Source organism: Leiobunum rupestre, chromosome 3 (assembly GCF_980474605.1).
Source record: "Leiobunum rupestre chromosome 3, qqLeiRupe1.1.hap1, whole genome shotgun sequence".
In the NCBI taxonomy this organism is placed as follows: Eukaryota; Metazoa; Arthropoda; class Arachnida; order Opiliones; family Sclerosomatidae; genus Leiobunum; species Leiobunum rupestre.
In genome coordinates, this window is record NC_143386.1 from 30591495 (window position 1) to 30603947 (window position 12453).

At 35.1% G+C, this 12453-nt stretch overlaps 3 protein-coding genes across 4 annotated transcripts; 1 reads left to right on the forward strand and 2 right to left on the reverse strand.

The window, feature by feature from the left end:
- Positions 1-1325: 1325 nt before the first annotated feature.
- LOC149951452 (charged multivesicular body protein 1a-like) lies at positions 1326-2597 on the reverse strand. Its single transcript, XM_090170029.1, has 6 exons — positions 2461-2597; positions 2314-2333; positions 2177-2254; positions 1907-2122; positions 1584-1846; positions 1326-1517 (listed from the first exon to the last, which is right to left on the reverse strand). The coding sequence occupies exons 1-6, from the start codon at positions 2474-2476 to the stop codon at positions 1496-1498; spliced, it is 615 nt and encodes a 204-aa protein (XP_090026155.1). The 5' UTR covers positions 2477-2597; the 3' UTR covers positions 1326-1495.
- A 2559-nt stretch (positions 2598-5156) lies between these two features.
- LOC149951453 (zinc finger protein-like 1 homolog) lies at positions 5157-6752 on the forward strand. Its single transcript, XM_090168058.1, has one exon. It carries the CDS (start codon positions 5465-5467, stop codon positions 6443-6445), a length of 981 nt encoding a protein of 326 aa, XP_090024184.1. The 5' UTR covers positions 5157-5464; the 3' UTR covers positions 6446-6752.
- An 8-nt stretch (positions 6753-6760) lies between these two features.
- Positions 6761-11329, reverse strand: Not10 (CCR4-NOT transcription complex subunit 10). 2 transcript variants are annotated; one of them, XM_090168057.1, is made up of 14 exons: positions 10997-11329; positions 10444-10919; positions 10317-10378; positions 10027-10215; positions 9885-9965; positions 9553-9817; positions 9291-9490; positions 9105-9226; positions 8821-9039; positions 8380-8493; positions 8130-8314; positions 7950-8059; positions 6967-7045; positions 6761-6905 (listed from the first exon to the last, which is right to left on the reverse strand). In XM_090168057.1, the coding sequence occupies exons 2-14, from the start codon at positions 10880-10882 to the stop codon at positions 6832-6834; spliced, it is 2139 nt and encodes a 712-aa protein (XP_090024183.1). In that variant the 5' UTR covers positions 10883-10919; positions 10997-11329; the 3' UTR covers positions 6761-6831. The 2 variants fall into 2 exon arrangements, with proteins under 2 accessions (XP_090024183.1, XP_090024182.1); XM_090168056.1 differs by lacking the exon at positions 10997-11329 and having other exon boundaries at positions 10444-10955.
- Between the last annotated feature and the right edge of the window lie 1124 nt (positions 11330-12453).

Sequence of the window (12453 nt, forward strand, 5' to 3'; positions counted from 1 at the left end):
TCGGTTTCCACGCTATTCAGTTTCCACGCTATTCAGGTTTTACTAACTTTTCCACGTAAATCAGGATGCGCGTTATTCAGTTTCCATGTTATTCAGTCGGTCGCAAAAAAACGAGATACTCATGAAAATGTGAAGAGGCTTCTGCGGGAGGGGGGGGGGTGACAGCTATTTTTGCCCCTCAAACAAGGCGATGTTACACTCTCCCCTATTTCCTCTTGCATATATATGTTCTTGATACTACTGATATTTACGATATTACAAAATAATACTGCTGATATTTACGATATTACAAAACAATACTACTGATATTTACGATATCACAAAATAATACTGCTGATATTTACGATATTACAAAATAATACTACTAATATTTACGATATTACAAAATAATACTACTGATATTTACGATATTACAAAATAATGCTACTGATATATACGGTATTACAAAATAATACTACTGATATTTACGATATTACAAAATAATACTACTGATTTTTAAGTTGAATACTTCTGGTAGTTACTATACATTGGTAAAATGTATGTGGTTAAGTTGATAAGAAACGTTTGAGAAACATCTATGAATTAGTCTTTACTCTTTTTCGCGGTCTTTTCGACCCCTCTTTTTGGCCGCCCGCTAGTCGGCCATTACCTGGAACCACCGGTGGGGGGTCTAGGCTCGGGTCTTTGGTCCCAGGATATGGAGAATGGGGGTTAAGGGGGGTAAACTCAACATGGACGCGCCCAGCAAAATTCCAAAAAAAAGAGTCTATATTATAAACTTTTTAACGTTTCTGTGAAGTAGTCTTTTGAAAAACCCGCCATTAGCTTCAAAATTTTGGATCTAAGTTTAGGCGAAAGATGGCGCCACTTCTTTGGGCGTTTGTCATTTTGAGGTCATTGCATAAATATTACGCAACGTGCGTCATTAATAGTTACATAATAAGTCAATATTTATTTTTTTATTGAATGGATATATTATAAACTGGTCAGAAATCATAATGAAACATTTTTTTATTTATAACAAACTGACAAATTAAACTTGTGTTTCATCAGGGCTGCCAGTTTTTTCACAATCAAATTCCCTGATTTTTCTTGCCTATCTCCTTATTTTGCCCCAAGATTTGGTATTTTTTAACCGATATTTCAGTTTTTTATTTTCAACTGAAATTATATTCCGACATTTTCGTGATTTTTAGACTAATTTTTAAAAATCCCGTGACTTTTTCCTTATTTTTATACCAATATTCAAATTCCCTGATTTTTCAGGAATTCCAGGTTTTCCAGTATTTATTAATTAAATGTTAAAATTAAAAACTGGTCAGAAATCTTAATAAAACATTTTTTTTATTTACAAACATTATATAAACAACAAACTGATAAATTAAGCTTGTGTTTCATGTTTAAATACTATTTTCAATCAATTTTTATTGTGAATAAAAGATGCAAAATAATTTTTTTTTTATTGTACAGCTGTAAAATTGTAACATTTATGTCATCACTGGCGCAAAGCTGCAAGTCTATAAGTTAAGGAGTGGAGATGAATTAATTATAATGTTAAATAAAAGTAGCTAAAAAACTCATACCTTCTGGAGAGCTGATCTTCTTCACTTTTCGATCTATCGGCAGTACTGGCCACAGACAATGACCCAGTCGGAATTGAATTAGCTTGGGCAAGTTGATCCATAATTTCCAAGCCATTTTCCTCAGCCACTTGGGTTATCAGAGCATCAACTTGACTCTGAGGAGTGGTGGTTGTTGTAGCGCTACCCATAGCATCCTCTAGTACCGATGATCTAACGTCAAGGTCTTCAAATTGACTTTCAAATTTATCCATCACAGCAGATACCTAAATTTTTTTCAAAATAATTTTCAAATGTTCAAACTAAAATTGCAAATATTTTAATACTTTTTGCAAATCCATAGAGTTGATAGCTTTATCAAGGGCTTTCACGACACTACCCATATTTTTCGCGACTCCTTTCATCATAACTGCACTATTAATTTTCGAAGATACTGCATCAACTTTAGATGACATTCGTAGATAATTTAAACTTTCATTTTTCTTTCGTATTGCATTTTCAGCATAGATTTTAGCACCTTCAACATTACCCTGCTGAAGTGCCTATGTATAATCGTATTAGTAAAATTTATGAATTAAAGTATACGCTGTGTTTACTTTTTTAACTTTGGCTTTTTGGGCTTTTTCTTCTTTCTCTGCTTTTTTTGACAATCGTTCCAACTGTTTGCAGCTGAACTAAAAATTATTTTAAATATAAGGAACTAATAACTAGTAATATTTATTCAAAAACTTACTCTAAGTTGAAACAATAAATCTGAAAAATTAAAATGGAATAATTGTTAATTGTGTTTTTGGGAAATCTGGGTGGTAAGAAAAAAATCTTTCCTCAATTCCCTAAGCCTAGGAAAAGTATAAGATTTGACTCTTATATATTGATTTACCTTGAATATCTGGCATTTTAATTTACCTAAGATTCTAATCCCTAATTTTAATGACTGAAAATTAATTAAATGTTATAAAAACTGTGTAAGTGACAACTGTGACACCAGATAACTGACCAAGTCCTAATAAAATAAGTTTCTACCATTGAGTTGGGAATATTAATCTAGAGGTCCAATCAAAACGTCGGATTTCAGTATTTCGCGAAACAAGTTTTTAACAAATAGGAATACTGCCGTCTGCTCCCAAATGAGGAGAAAACTTTATCTTTCTACCCGTGGCGCCGTCTATCTCTCAATGGTTCGTTCAAATAAAACGAGTTAGACGCGTTTTCCGGCAAAAATATTTTTTTTTCAAATATAATGGATGGCGCCACGGGTCATATGATAAAGTTTTCTCGTCATTTAAGAGGAGACGCCACATTCGTAATTTTCAAAAACTTGTTTCGCGAGGGGCAGATTTGATTGGATCTCTAGATTAATATTCCCAACTCAATGGTTTTTACCCCTTGTATTGCACAAGAGCAGGAAATCGAATTTTCAATAGGAGCGGAAAATAAAATGAGCAAGGGATATCTCGTAGGTGGCGCTTTTTAGAGTAGTGAGGAAAGGCGCGAAATAGTAAAGAAAAATCTAGCTCTCCCAAATTTATTAGTAAATGATTTTGGAAATTATTTATATTTAAGAAAATAAGATATGTAATAAAGCAGTTTAAACGGTTTCTTAAAAATGAGATAGTTAACCAATTTTTTTACGGTACATTTAACACTTTTAAATAAAAATATAAGTAACTTGAGCGGTTTTAAATATATCCTGCATAAGGGGCCCTTAACTTCAATCTGTAACATCACGCTCCAACTTTTTTTTAATAAAATTATAATAATAATAATAATCAGCTAGGCTAATACCCAAGGCACCACCTTAGGCCTAAGTCATCAAGCGACTTTTGAACCGTATTGCTAATCATTATGTTTTTTTTGTCGCCGAAGAAAAGGGATAACTTCTTTCATATAATCATGAATGTATTCATTTCAATCATGAATATCGAACTATTTCTACCATCTGGGGCTAAAATGGGCGGTGCCTTTTGCGTCTTATGTAATCACTTGAGCCAATCAGGAGCAGCCTTGGAAATAAGGTTTTTTTTTAAACTGGTCCTTCTGACCAGTGACCCCTAGCATATGAATTATTAAACTGGTCCTTATGACCAGTGACCCCCTAGCTTATGAATTATTTAACTGGTCTCATATAAAATGTTCTAATGTCATTTATAAGCCTAAAAAAACCTATATTACATGTTTAGAAGTTAGATTATGTTGGTATCATTAACTTTATACGTATTCAAAATAGTTTATTTTATGAGTACCACAATTATAGTACAATATAGTTCTATATCACCTAAGACTTCTACCATAGCCTAGAAGACCCTCGTAATTTACCGTATTATCTCTCTTTCTCTAGGCCCCGTAACTCCAGAGTCCCCGGTCCGTTACCGCGTAGCCAGGGTAGCCTACCGTACTTGGGGGAAAGCGAGACTTAGAGGATTGAGGGTTTGAGGCCGGAGGGGGGTTAGACAGTTCCACTCGTTTGAGGGATGCGAGCGAAGGGACTCTACATAAAACCTCGACGTTGCTGTACATAGAAATCCAGCGAATAGGGAAATCAAAATTGATATAAACCTTGAATTAAAAGGTCATCTCCTATTATTTGGAATTATTAAACTGGTCACCTTCTGTTTTTTTTGTTATTATTTCGAATTAATAAACTGAACACGGTGACCAGTGACCCCCCAAATTTTTAATAAATAAACTGGTCTGAGCAATAAATTAACTGGTCTTTGACCACCTGACCACCGTTATTTCAAAGGCTGATCAGGAGATAGGCGATTGTGGTTGATTCCTTCTCCATACACAAAACGTTTACGGTATTGCGCGATTAACCGGCGAAGAAAATAACTCGTGATTCTTAGAAAGATACCTGCATTTTAACAAAATTACTTGATAAAATATAAATAAATGAATTTATTACTAATATTCTTACCTATTTTCGTTCCATGAAAACGATGTGTATTAAAAAAAATTAAACTAAATTTATCCCTAAGCCTTGGCACTGAAAGCTATTCAACTTTTAAATCAATTCCCAAGGTTTTTAAAATCATGCATTGAAGCGGCGGCGCGTTCTCCACTCCACGGTTTTGCCAAGCCTTAATATGTCAAAAAAGCTACCTGGTTAAAACTAGGAATATGAAAACTCGGTACTCCTAGGTTAAAAGGGAATGGTTTTTGATGCCGTAAAGGTGAAAAATTTACATTATTTTATATAAACAGTGACTTGCAGGTCCTGGCTCTCGGAAATATTACTTCTTGGCGATTTCCTTGGAGGACAATTTATTGAAGCGTCTATTAAAGCACTTAAATAACTTGCACTCGTTACGCAGATAAAAACATTTTTATACTTCTAATTTTTATTGTTTTATTTTATATAAACACCAATAGTGCCTTCTAGCGGATAAAGTCGTTAAGCAATTGTGTCCGGGAGTTTTAGAAAGATAAAAAAAAACTTTTCCTTGGCCTTCTCTATCAGGGGCAATGTGCTACCGTAGCGCCATATTCTAGGGGTTTAAAAGCCCTGTTGGTGGATTTTGTAGTTAAAAAGGGGCGCAGGCTTGTTTTCATTGCCCTTTAAGAGTGGTGGTAATTGGTAAATCTATGGTAAATGGCAGTCGGTGTCGCGTCATGGCTAAATTAATTTTCATAATTATAAACTAATTAAATAAAATAGACCTTCTTTATTACTTGCAAGTTTTAAAGGATATTTCTTTAATTATTTCGACGGACTGGTTTTTTAGGAGTAAAAAGAACGCCAATTGCGTTAAGCCTAACGCGGCAGCTACTAACGTGAGATAGATGATAAAACGTTTTAAGTGTTGACGTGTTATTTGTGAAGTATTGTAATTATAGTTACTTGACCAAATATATTTATAAGTATATTAGCTTAGTTATTAGCCATGGGTCTTTGTAAATGCCCTAAGAAAAGGGTAACAAATCAGTTTTGCTTTGAACATAGAGTTAACGTGTGTGAACATTGCATGGTTTCAAGTCATCCTAAATGCATCATCCAGTCTTATTTAAAGTGGTTACAAGACAGTGATTACGAACCACTCTGCCAACTGTGCCGGCAAGATTTGGCATCTGAAGATTGTATACGTTTACTTTGCTATCATGTCTTCCATTGGTCATGCTTTGACAAATTTGTCAAACAGTTGCCTCCGCAAACAGCTCCTGCAGGATATACCTGCCCTAGCTGTACAGGTGGTCTATTTCCAGCCACTAATCTTGTATCGCCTGTAGCAGATGCGTTACGTCAAGTGTTGAGCAGAGCTTCATGGGCCAGAATGGGCTTGGGTCTTTCTCCTATTGAGGATTCTTCTATAACTATACAGTCATCGAGTCAGCAAAATCAGTATAACCAATTAAATGATATGCCAAGAAATGATGTTAAAAGTTCCGCAATTTCAATGCCAAAAGATATAGGGACAACGAAACATGTGCTTTCAATGGATAACTATCCTTCTCAGGCGAGAATGGACCGAGTAGATGCTTTTCCTTCCAGTTCAGCCTTCAACTCTACTGCCTTTACGTCTCGTAAACTTATTGACGCCTCCAACAGCAATGGGCTAGCGCATTCCTATCACGATCATGATGATGACAAATACAAACGAAAATCCCCTGTAGAAATGTTTTCAAGATGGTTTAAGTCAAGAGCTCCTTTGCGAAGGAACCGTTTCAATGACCCTAGACTGATCTATAAACGATGGTTCATCTTGACCATTCTAATCTTCTTGGGAATCTGCACTTTAATATTAATATTCGTACGTCTAGGTCGAGGAGGATCTAATTACGATCCGCTTTTAGATCCAAAATTAAATCCAAATATCAGAGTAGGAGAGGGTGCCATTAATAATGAGGTGAATCCAGAATCTATATAAATTTTAGAATCGGCCAAATATCCCAAGCTTTTACAGTTGGATGTAGTGCCGTATATGTAGCTTAATGTATTCTATTTCCCCCTTCAGTTTTGCAAAATGTTAAATTTTTAGTTTTTAAAAAGATTGTTTAACAGTGGTTATATCTAGTAGCAAAGCACACCACTACACTATTTCTACAAGCGTTTAATATAAATATAAAAAAGCTTAACTGTTTTATGCCTAAAAGAAACAATGTATATAATACTTGCGTAATTTGCATATGTATCTACTATTTCCATGATTAAAAAAGTAAGTCCAGTTGAATGTATTTTAAAGTATGCATTACAAAGAGGAATAATTCTTTATTTTTGTCGTGTGTAAATAAACAAAATATAATTCATTAAATATTAATGATGAATAACTGGGTGTTTATATTGAGGCAAATGCTGCTTTATGATAGATTTTGCTAAATCAGCATGACCTACAAAATATATGACTTAATTTAAATTTTTGTCAACTTTTTTTAATGTAGACTGCCTTACCTTGATGTAACTGAATGTAAATGGCCAGCATATACACTTGTGTTGGGATATCGGTATTCGGACCTTTAGAGTTACCAACCTACGAAAACATTCCATAAGTTAATCCAATTATAATATAGCCATAAGTAACATCACAAAAAAAAATATTTTTCTTCTATCCTATACTAAATGTAAATGATAGCATAGCTTTTTTTTGAGAACAAACTTATCATGTTGGGCAATGGCCTTAGACCCCAATGATAGCATAGCTTTTTTTTAGAACAAACTTATCATGTTGGTCAATGGCCTTAGACCCCAATAATAGCATAGCTAAGAACTAACAAGTTACACTTTCGAATTGCCAGGTATCAAAGCTCGAGAAAGCTACGCCATCTTTAAGTAGCAAAGCTTATTAGCAAGAGGACCCGGTTTCGATTCCACCTTGTGGTACTGGTTAAAACTCTGAGCCCCTTCTTCTGCATACAGTTTGTAAGTTCTCTCCCCACTAGTAAAAGTGGTTTTCCCCTGAGTTCTTCAGTTTCCCCTTCCCATAAAAACTTGTACTATTTGACAGTAACAGTTAAGTGTATTGAGTGGTTGGCTCGCGTGGCATGAAAGGCTTGCCACCACCCTCCTACACATTGTAATCCGGCCACGGTCCACCTATTTAGGGCATTAAAAGTCACTAATGACTTGGACCTAAGGTGGTGCCTTGGGTATTAACCTAGCTGATTATTATTATCTTCTTTTCTGGATTCAAGACTCTAATTAGCCATATTTTCAAACTCAGACTCAACACGAAAACCCAAAAAATAGGACACATATGCCCTAGTTTTGTCTATTCTATATCACTGTCGAAGTAACCTGGCATTAATTCTGCCAACAAAGTGAAAAGTAGGCGAACAAATATCCCATTTAGAAACTTCTGCGACAAATTAACTTACATCAGATTGTCATACTTATGGCTTTGTGTTTTATCATAACATTAACATCATATTTCTCACCAATTTTAACAGTTCACTGGCTTTTTCAAGTTCTCCTCTTAAGGTATAAGCAACTGCTAAATTATACTGAAGAACCACTTTCGCTGTTGATACAGAATTTGGATACCAAACTGAAATCAAATTTAATTGTTTGATAACAAGGACATGGTTAACTACTTCCAAAAAAAGATCCTAGATTACTTTGGCCTAGTAAATTAGGCTTGAGATTTTCGTCACTTTTGTCAGCTGACATTTTATTTTCATCCGTCATTGGCGGTGATGAAATACTTATGTCTTTTAAAAATTCAGGATTTAAATGCTGAATTGCATCTCCAATACGATCTAAGAGAACTAGAGATTCAGCAGCATACAAATGGGCAAGAAACCTTGTGAAATATCAAAGAAAAATTTTAACGAGTTTCTATAATACATTTTAGAGTGTAAAATATACCTATGGGCACCACACAATCGTGGTTGCATTAGTAACATCTCTGCGTGTTTTAGAGACATGACAATGTCACCTAAACATAGGCTCACATATGAAGCACATACTAAAACAGAGTTTCTGTAATATTATAAAATAAGTTATCAGACAAAATATATATGTTATGTACATGTACTTTTGCAGGCTCTAGACAGTTTCCTGTCAAATCGCAGATATGTGCACTGCATCATGGGTTTGACAATATAAGTTTTAATAAGTAACTAGATAATGTATTTTCAAAAACGTATTGTGAAAAATCAGCAGGAATCTGCAAAGGTACACGCTTCAAGCTAATAACAATAGAACTATAAGTACGTTGATTCTTCTCTAGTGAGATAGATTTTTATATTTCAGGTAATATTAAATATTGCCACTATTTCATAACAAACAGTAATTAAAAATAACTACCTAAGACTTATTGCTTCAGGTTTTTGAAGAGAATTAGCTGGCGGAACTGGCAGTAGTAAAATGGTTTCAGTTTGTGAATTATTTTCACTATCATCTGAAGAAGCTGGGTGATTGGAAGTCGTTGATTCATCAGGAAGTAGCAGCAGAGCATTGGTAAGACACAAAGATGCAAATTCTAGAGTTAAAGCAGGCATCGCCGCTGATATTTGGCATTGCGAACTAAAATTTTAAAATATTTCAACATTAATTATTGAAACAAATAATATTTTCCTCTACAAATGTACCCGGTTTTATTATGATTAGATAAATTTGGTGATAGTATTATTTTACGATGTTTCACATTGCCGATGACACCTTGTACCATATCTTTCCTTCGATCTTTAAGATGGAAGTCTAAAGAATTGTCCTTAAAAGAAAATATTTCAAGTAAGCAAACAAGTTCCTAATTTAGAAAGTAAATATGCAATTACACTTTTATGACTCTGTACGCAACATTCCGCAATTCTCAGCCAGAGTCGAGGGTTTGAATGATAAATCTGAATAGCCTCAATTAAAGAATCGAATGCTGTCTGATATTTTCCAGCATGTAAATACTGTACACCCAAATTGTAAAGCATTTGATATCGGGCCGTGATATCTAGAGCGTGTAACGGACGTGATAGTAAGGGATCTGAAATTTACATATTTTAAGAAGCTAGAAGCATAGAATGGAAGATATATTTGAAGAAAAACCTTCATTTTCTTGACTAATGGATTGAACCCCTTTTTCGTGCTCTTGCAAAGCTTTAGTCAAATAAAAACAACCTAAATTTGGTTTTCCCATGTAGAAATGTATGCAACCCATGTTGTTATAATACATGGCAGCCAAATTATCGCCGCTTTCTTTAAATGGTTTCCCACATGTTGATACGAAAGCCGTATTTAGAACTTTTAGAGACTTTTTATAATTTCCTCGGAGATATTCAAGCTGACTTCGTAAAAATATTGCAGGTACGCTCTGTAAAAAATGGCATTAGATTAGACTACACGTTAAAAGGTTTGCGCGAGTTATTACGCATATTTACCACTCCAGAATTCATCAAACTCTTTATTTCCCTTTTGCAAGCTTTAGTTGACTTCAACATGATGTAACAACGGGCTTTATACTAAATATAAGGGAAATCATTAATTGTGTTTAATAAAGTGGATATTTTATTTTAACCATACATGCTGTAATTTTGGTCGATAATGTTCGTTAGGATTGAAATCGGAAATTTCTTTCTCTTTACTGTTTTCTCTTTCTTTTTCCTTTTCTGGGGTCGGAGTTTTACCATCTTCTTTTTTATTATTATTACTTCCTCCAGTTCCAAATAGCATGTTTTCCACATATGCAACCAAGCCTAAAGCTTTCTCGGGCTAATATAAAACATGACTTATCTTTAAACATAATGCACATACAACATCATTTATTGTAACACTTATGTTATTTTTAGGGAAATATAAAATGAATTATTAACCTGGTGAGTTGAAAGATAAAGCTCAAGCAAAAGGAAACACACTTTCCTGGCCAAATGCTCATCTAAATTTACACGAATTAATTAAATAAGCTGATGTAATTCTTTTAAATTCTAACTGTTTGCATACCAATTGGTTCAATAAATTGAAAAAGTTTATCGAGTATTGAAATAGCAGCGTGATATTGATGTAGATGAAATAAAATTACAGCTTGATTGAAAAATATCACACAATGATCAACATCTTCTAAAGCATCTATCTTGTCAACACTGATATGAGCCTGCTTACAAACATCATTTAGTCTTCTACGGAATTGCTCAGTTTTCATGAAATTTGACGCATAATAATCAGAGACTGCCTTGTTGTGTATGACTTTCGGGTCTTTGGCTCTGAACGATTGAAGTTTTGTCAATAAGCTTTTGCAAGTGTCAAAGTTTCTAGCTTGAAATTCGTCATATGCATTTGCTGCTAATTCCTTCTCTTCCTCAGTCACTGAAGTAACTGGTCCAATTTGTTCAGGAGTACTGCCTTTTTCTATTTCTACAGTTTCTTTATTTTCAGACATCATTAACAATGGTAGATATATCTTCTAAAATTCTTAGTTTCTGAAATAAAACGAAATGTTTTCTTTCATAAGTATATTGAATGGGATAGAGCTAAGCTATTAAGTATGGAAACATACCTGTATCAAAAATTGGTGTCAGCCAGCCAGCCTACTAAAGTCATTGAGTTGGGAATATTAATCTAGAGGTCCAATCAAAACGTCGGATTTCAGTATTTCTCGAAACAAGTTTCTAAAAATAAGAATACTGCCGTCTGCTCCCAAATGACGAGAAAACTTTATCATTCTACCCATGGCGCCGTCTATCTCTCAATGGTTCGTTCAAATAAGACGCGTTTTCCGGCAATTTTGTTTTTCAATAATGGATGGCGTCACGGGTCATATGATAACGTTTTCTCGTTATTTTATAGGAGACGGCGGAAAGGTCAAGCACTTGGTACTAAAATGCAAAGAAAGCTCGCGCTCTTGGTCACGTGCCTTCCTCGGTGTCTGCTAGGTGTCAATTCCGTATTTTATGTTAGGCTTAGACGCCCCGAAATTTATCTAGACCTTTATATACATTTCTTATATCTATGGTCTGACACCTAGCAGACACCGAGGAAGGCACGTGACCAAGAGCGCGAGCTCTCTTAGCATTTTAGTACTAAGTGCTTGACCTTTCCGCAGGCGGAAGTCTTTAGACACCATCTGTTGGTGACTTTTAGTATAATTTTTAAGCAGGAGATAATGGCTCTCGCGACGATAGCACAAGCTTTCTTACCGATAGATAGCGCGTTATAATTATAGCCTGCATAAATTACGCGTTTCTGCTAGCTGTCGCCTCCGTATTCACTCCTTTTGAAATATTTTATCTAGACCTTTATATACGTTTCCTATATCTATGGTCCAGACTAAAGTCTAAAGGTGCAGAGTTGCCAGATTTTTACCGCAGAATTATTTATCGGTTGACTACGGAAAATTTCTTTAAATCATTCTTCGCGTTTTAATAGTTTGATATTATAAAATAAATTATCGTGCCCCAACTTGTTAAAATGTTGCTCTTACATCACAGGACTCACCTTATTAATATATTCTTCGCACGGGCGATGTAGCGCGCGCTCGTAACATGGAAGAAGAAAGCTAAGGAATAGAATTGAGTATCGACGTTTAATTACCCCGGTTTGATGCCAACTCCCACAAACGGGTGAATGAGGTGGGTTGAAAATATGGGGATCGCATCGAGGTAAAATTGACACGTGACAGCAAACTAGCTTCATCGGGTGGGGTGTATTTGGCTGACTCCTCATTTGGCCAACTTTTCATTTGGCCGACTGCTCATATGCATGTTCGACTGAGCAGTCGGTCAAACGAGAAGTCGGCCAAATGGACAGTAGGACAAATGTTAAGTTGGCCAAACGAAACTCTCCCGATTCATCGCACCATGATGCGGCCATCTAGATAACTAAAATATTTTTGGCCGTTGAGGTTGCGCGCGTTAATTTCTTAGCCACAACATCTCCACAATGGCAATAGCTTTCTTCTTCCATGCTTGTAATTTGTAAAAGTAAGACGCTGTGACGTAAAACCAGAAGGCTACG

What these genes read in the sequence shown, in the direction of transcription:
- Not10 (XM_090168057.1), bottom strand. Translation starts at nt 10,882, where the DNA reads ATGATGTCTGAAAATAAAGAAACTGTAGAAATAGAAAAAGGCAGTACT. An exon ending in GTTTGATGAATTCTGGAGTG is followed by an intron (nt 9,818 to 9,884) that starts GTAAATATGCGT and finishes CATTTTTTACAG; the next exon opens with AGCGTACCTGCAATATTTTT. An exon ending in GCCTAATTTACTAGGCCAAA is followed by an intron (nt 8,060 to 8,129) that starts GTAATCTAGGAT and finishes ATTTGATTTCAG; the next exon opens with TTTGGTATCCAAATTCTGTA.
- LOC149951453 (XM_090168058.1), top strand. Translation starts at nt 5,465, where the DNA reads ATGGGTCTTTGTAAATGCCCTAAGAAAAGGGTAACAAATCAGTTTTGC.
- LOC149951452 (XM_090170029.1), bottom strand. An exon ending in ACTCTATGGATTTGCAAAAA is followed by an intron (nt 1,847 to 1,906) that starts GTATTAAAATAT and finishes AAAAAAATTTAG; the next exon opens with GTATCTGCTGTGATGGATAA. An exon ending in GAAGATCAGCTCTCCAGAAG is followed by an intron (nt 1,518 to 1,583) that starts GTATGAGTTTTT and finishes CTTAACTTATAG; the next exon opens with ACTTGCAGCTTTGCGCCAGT.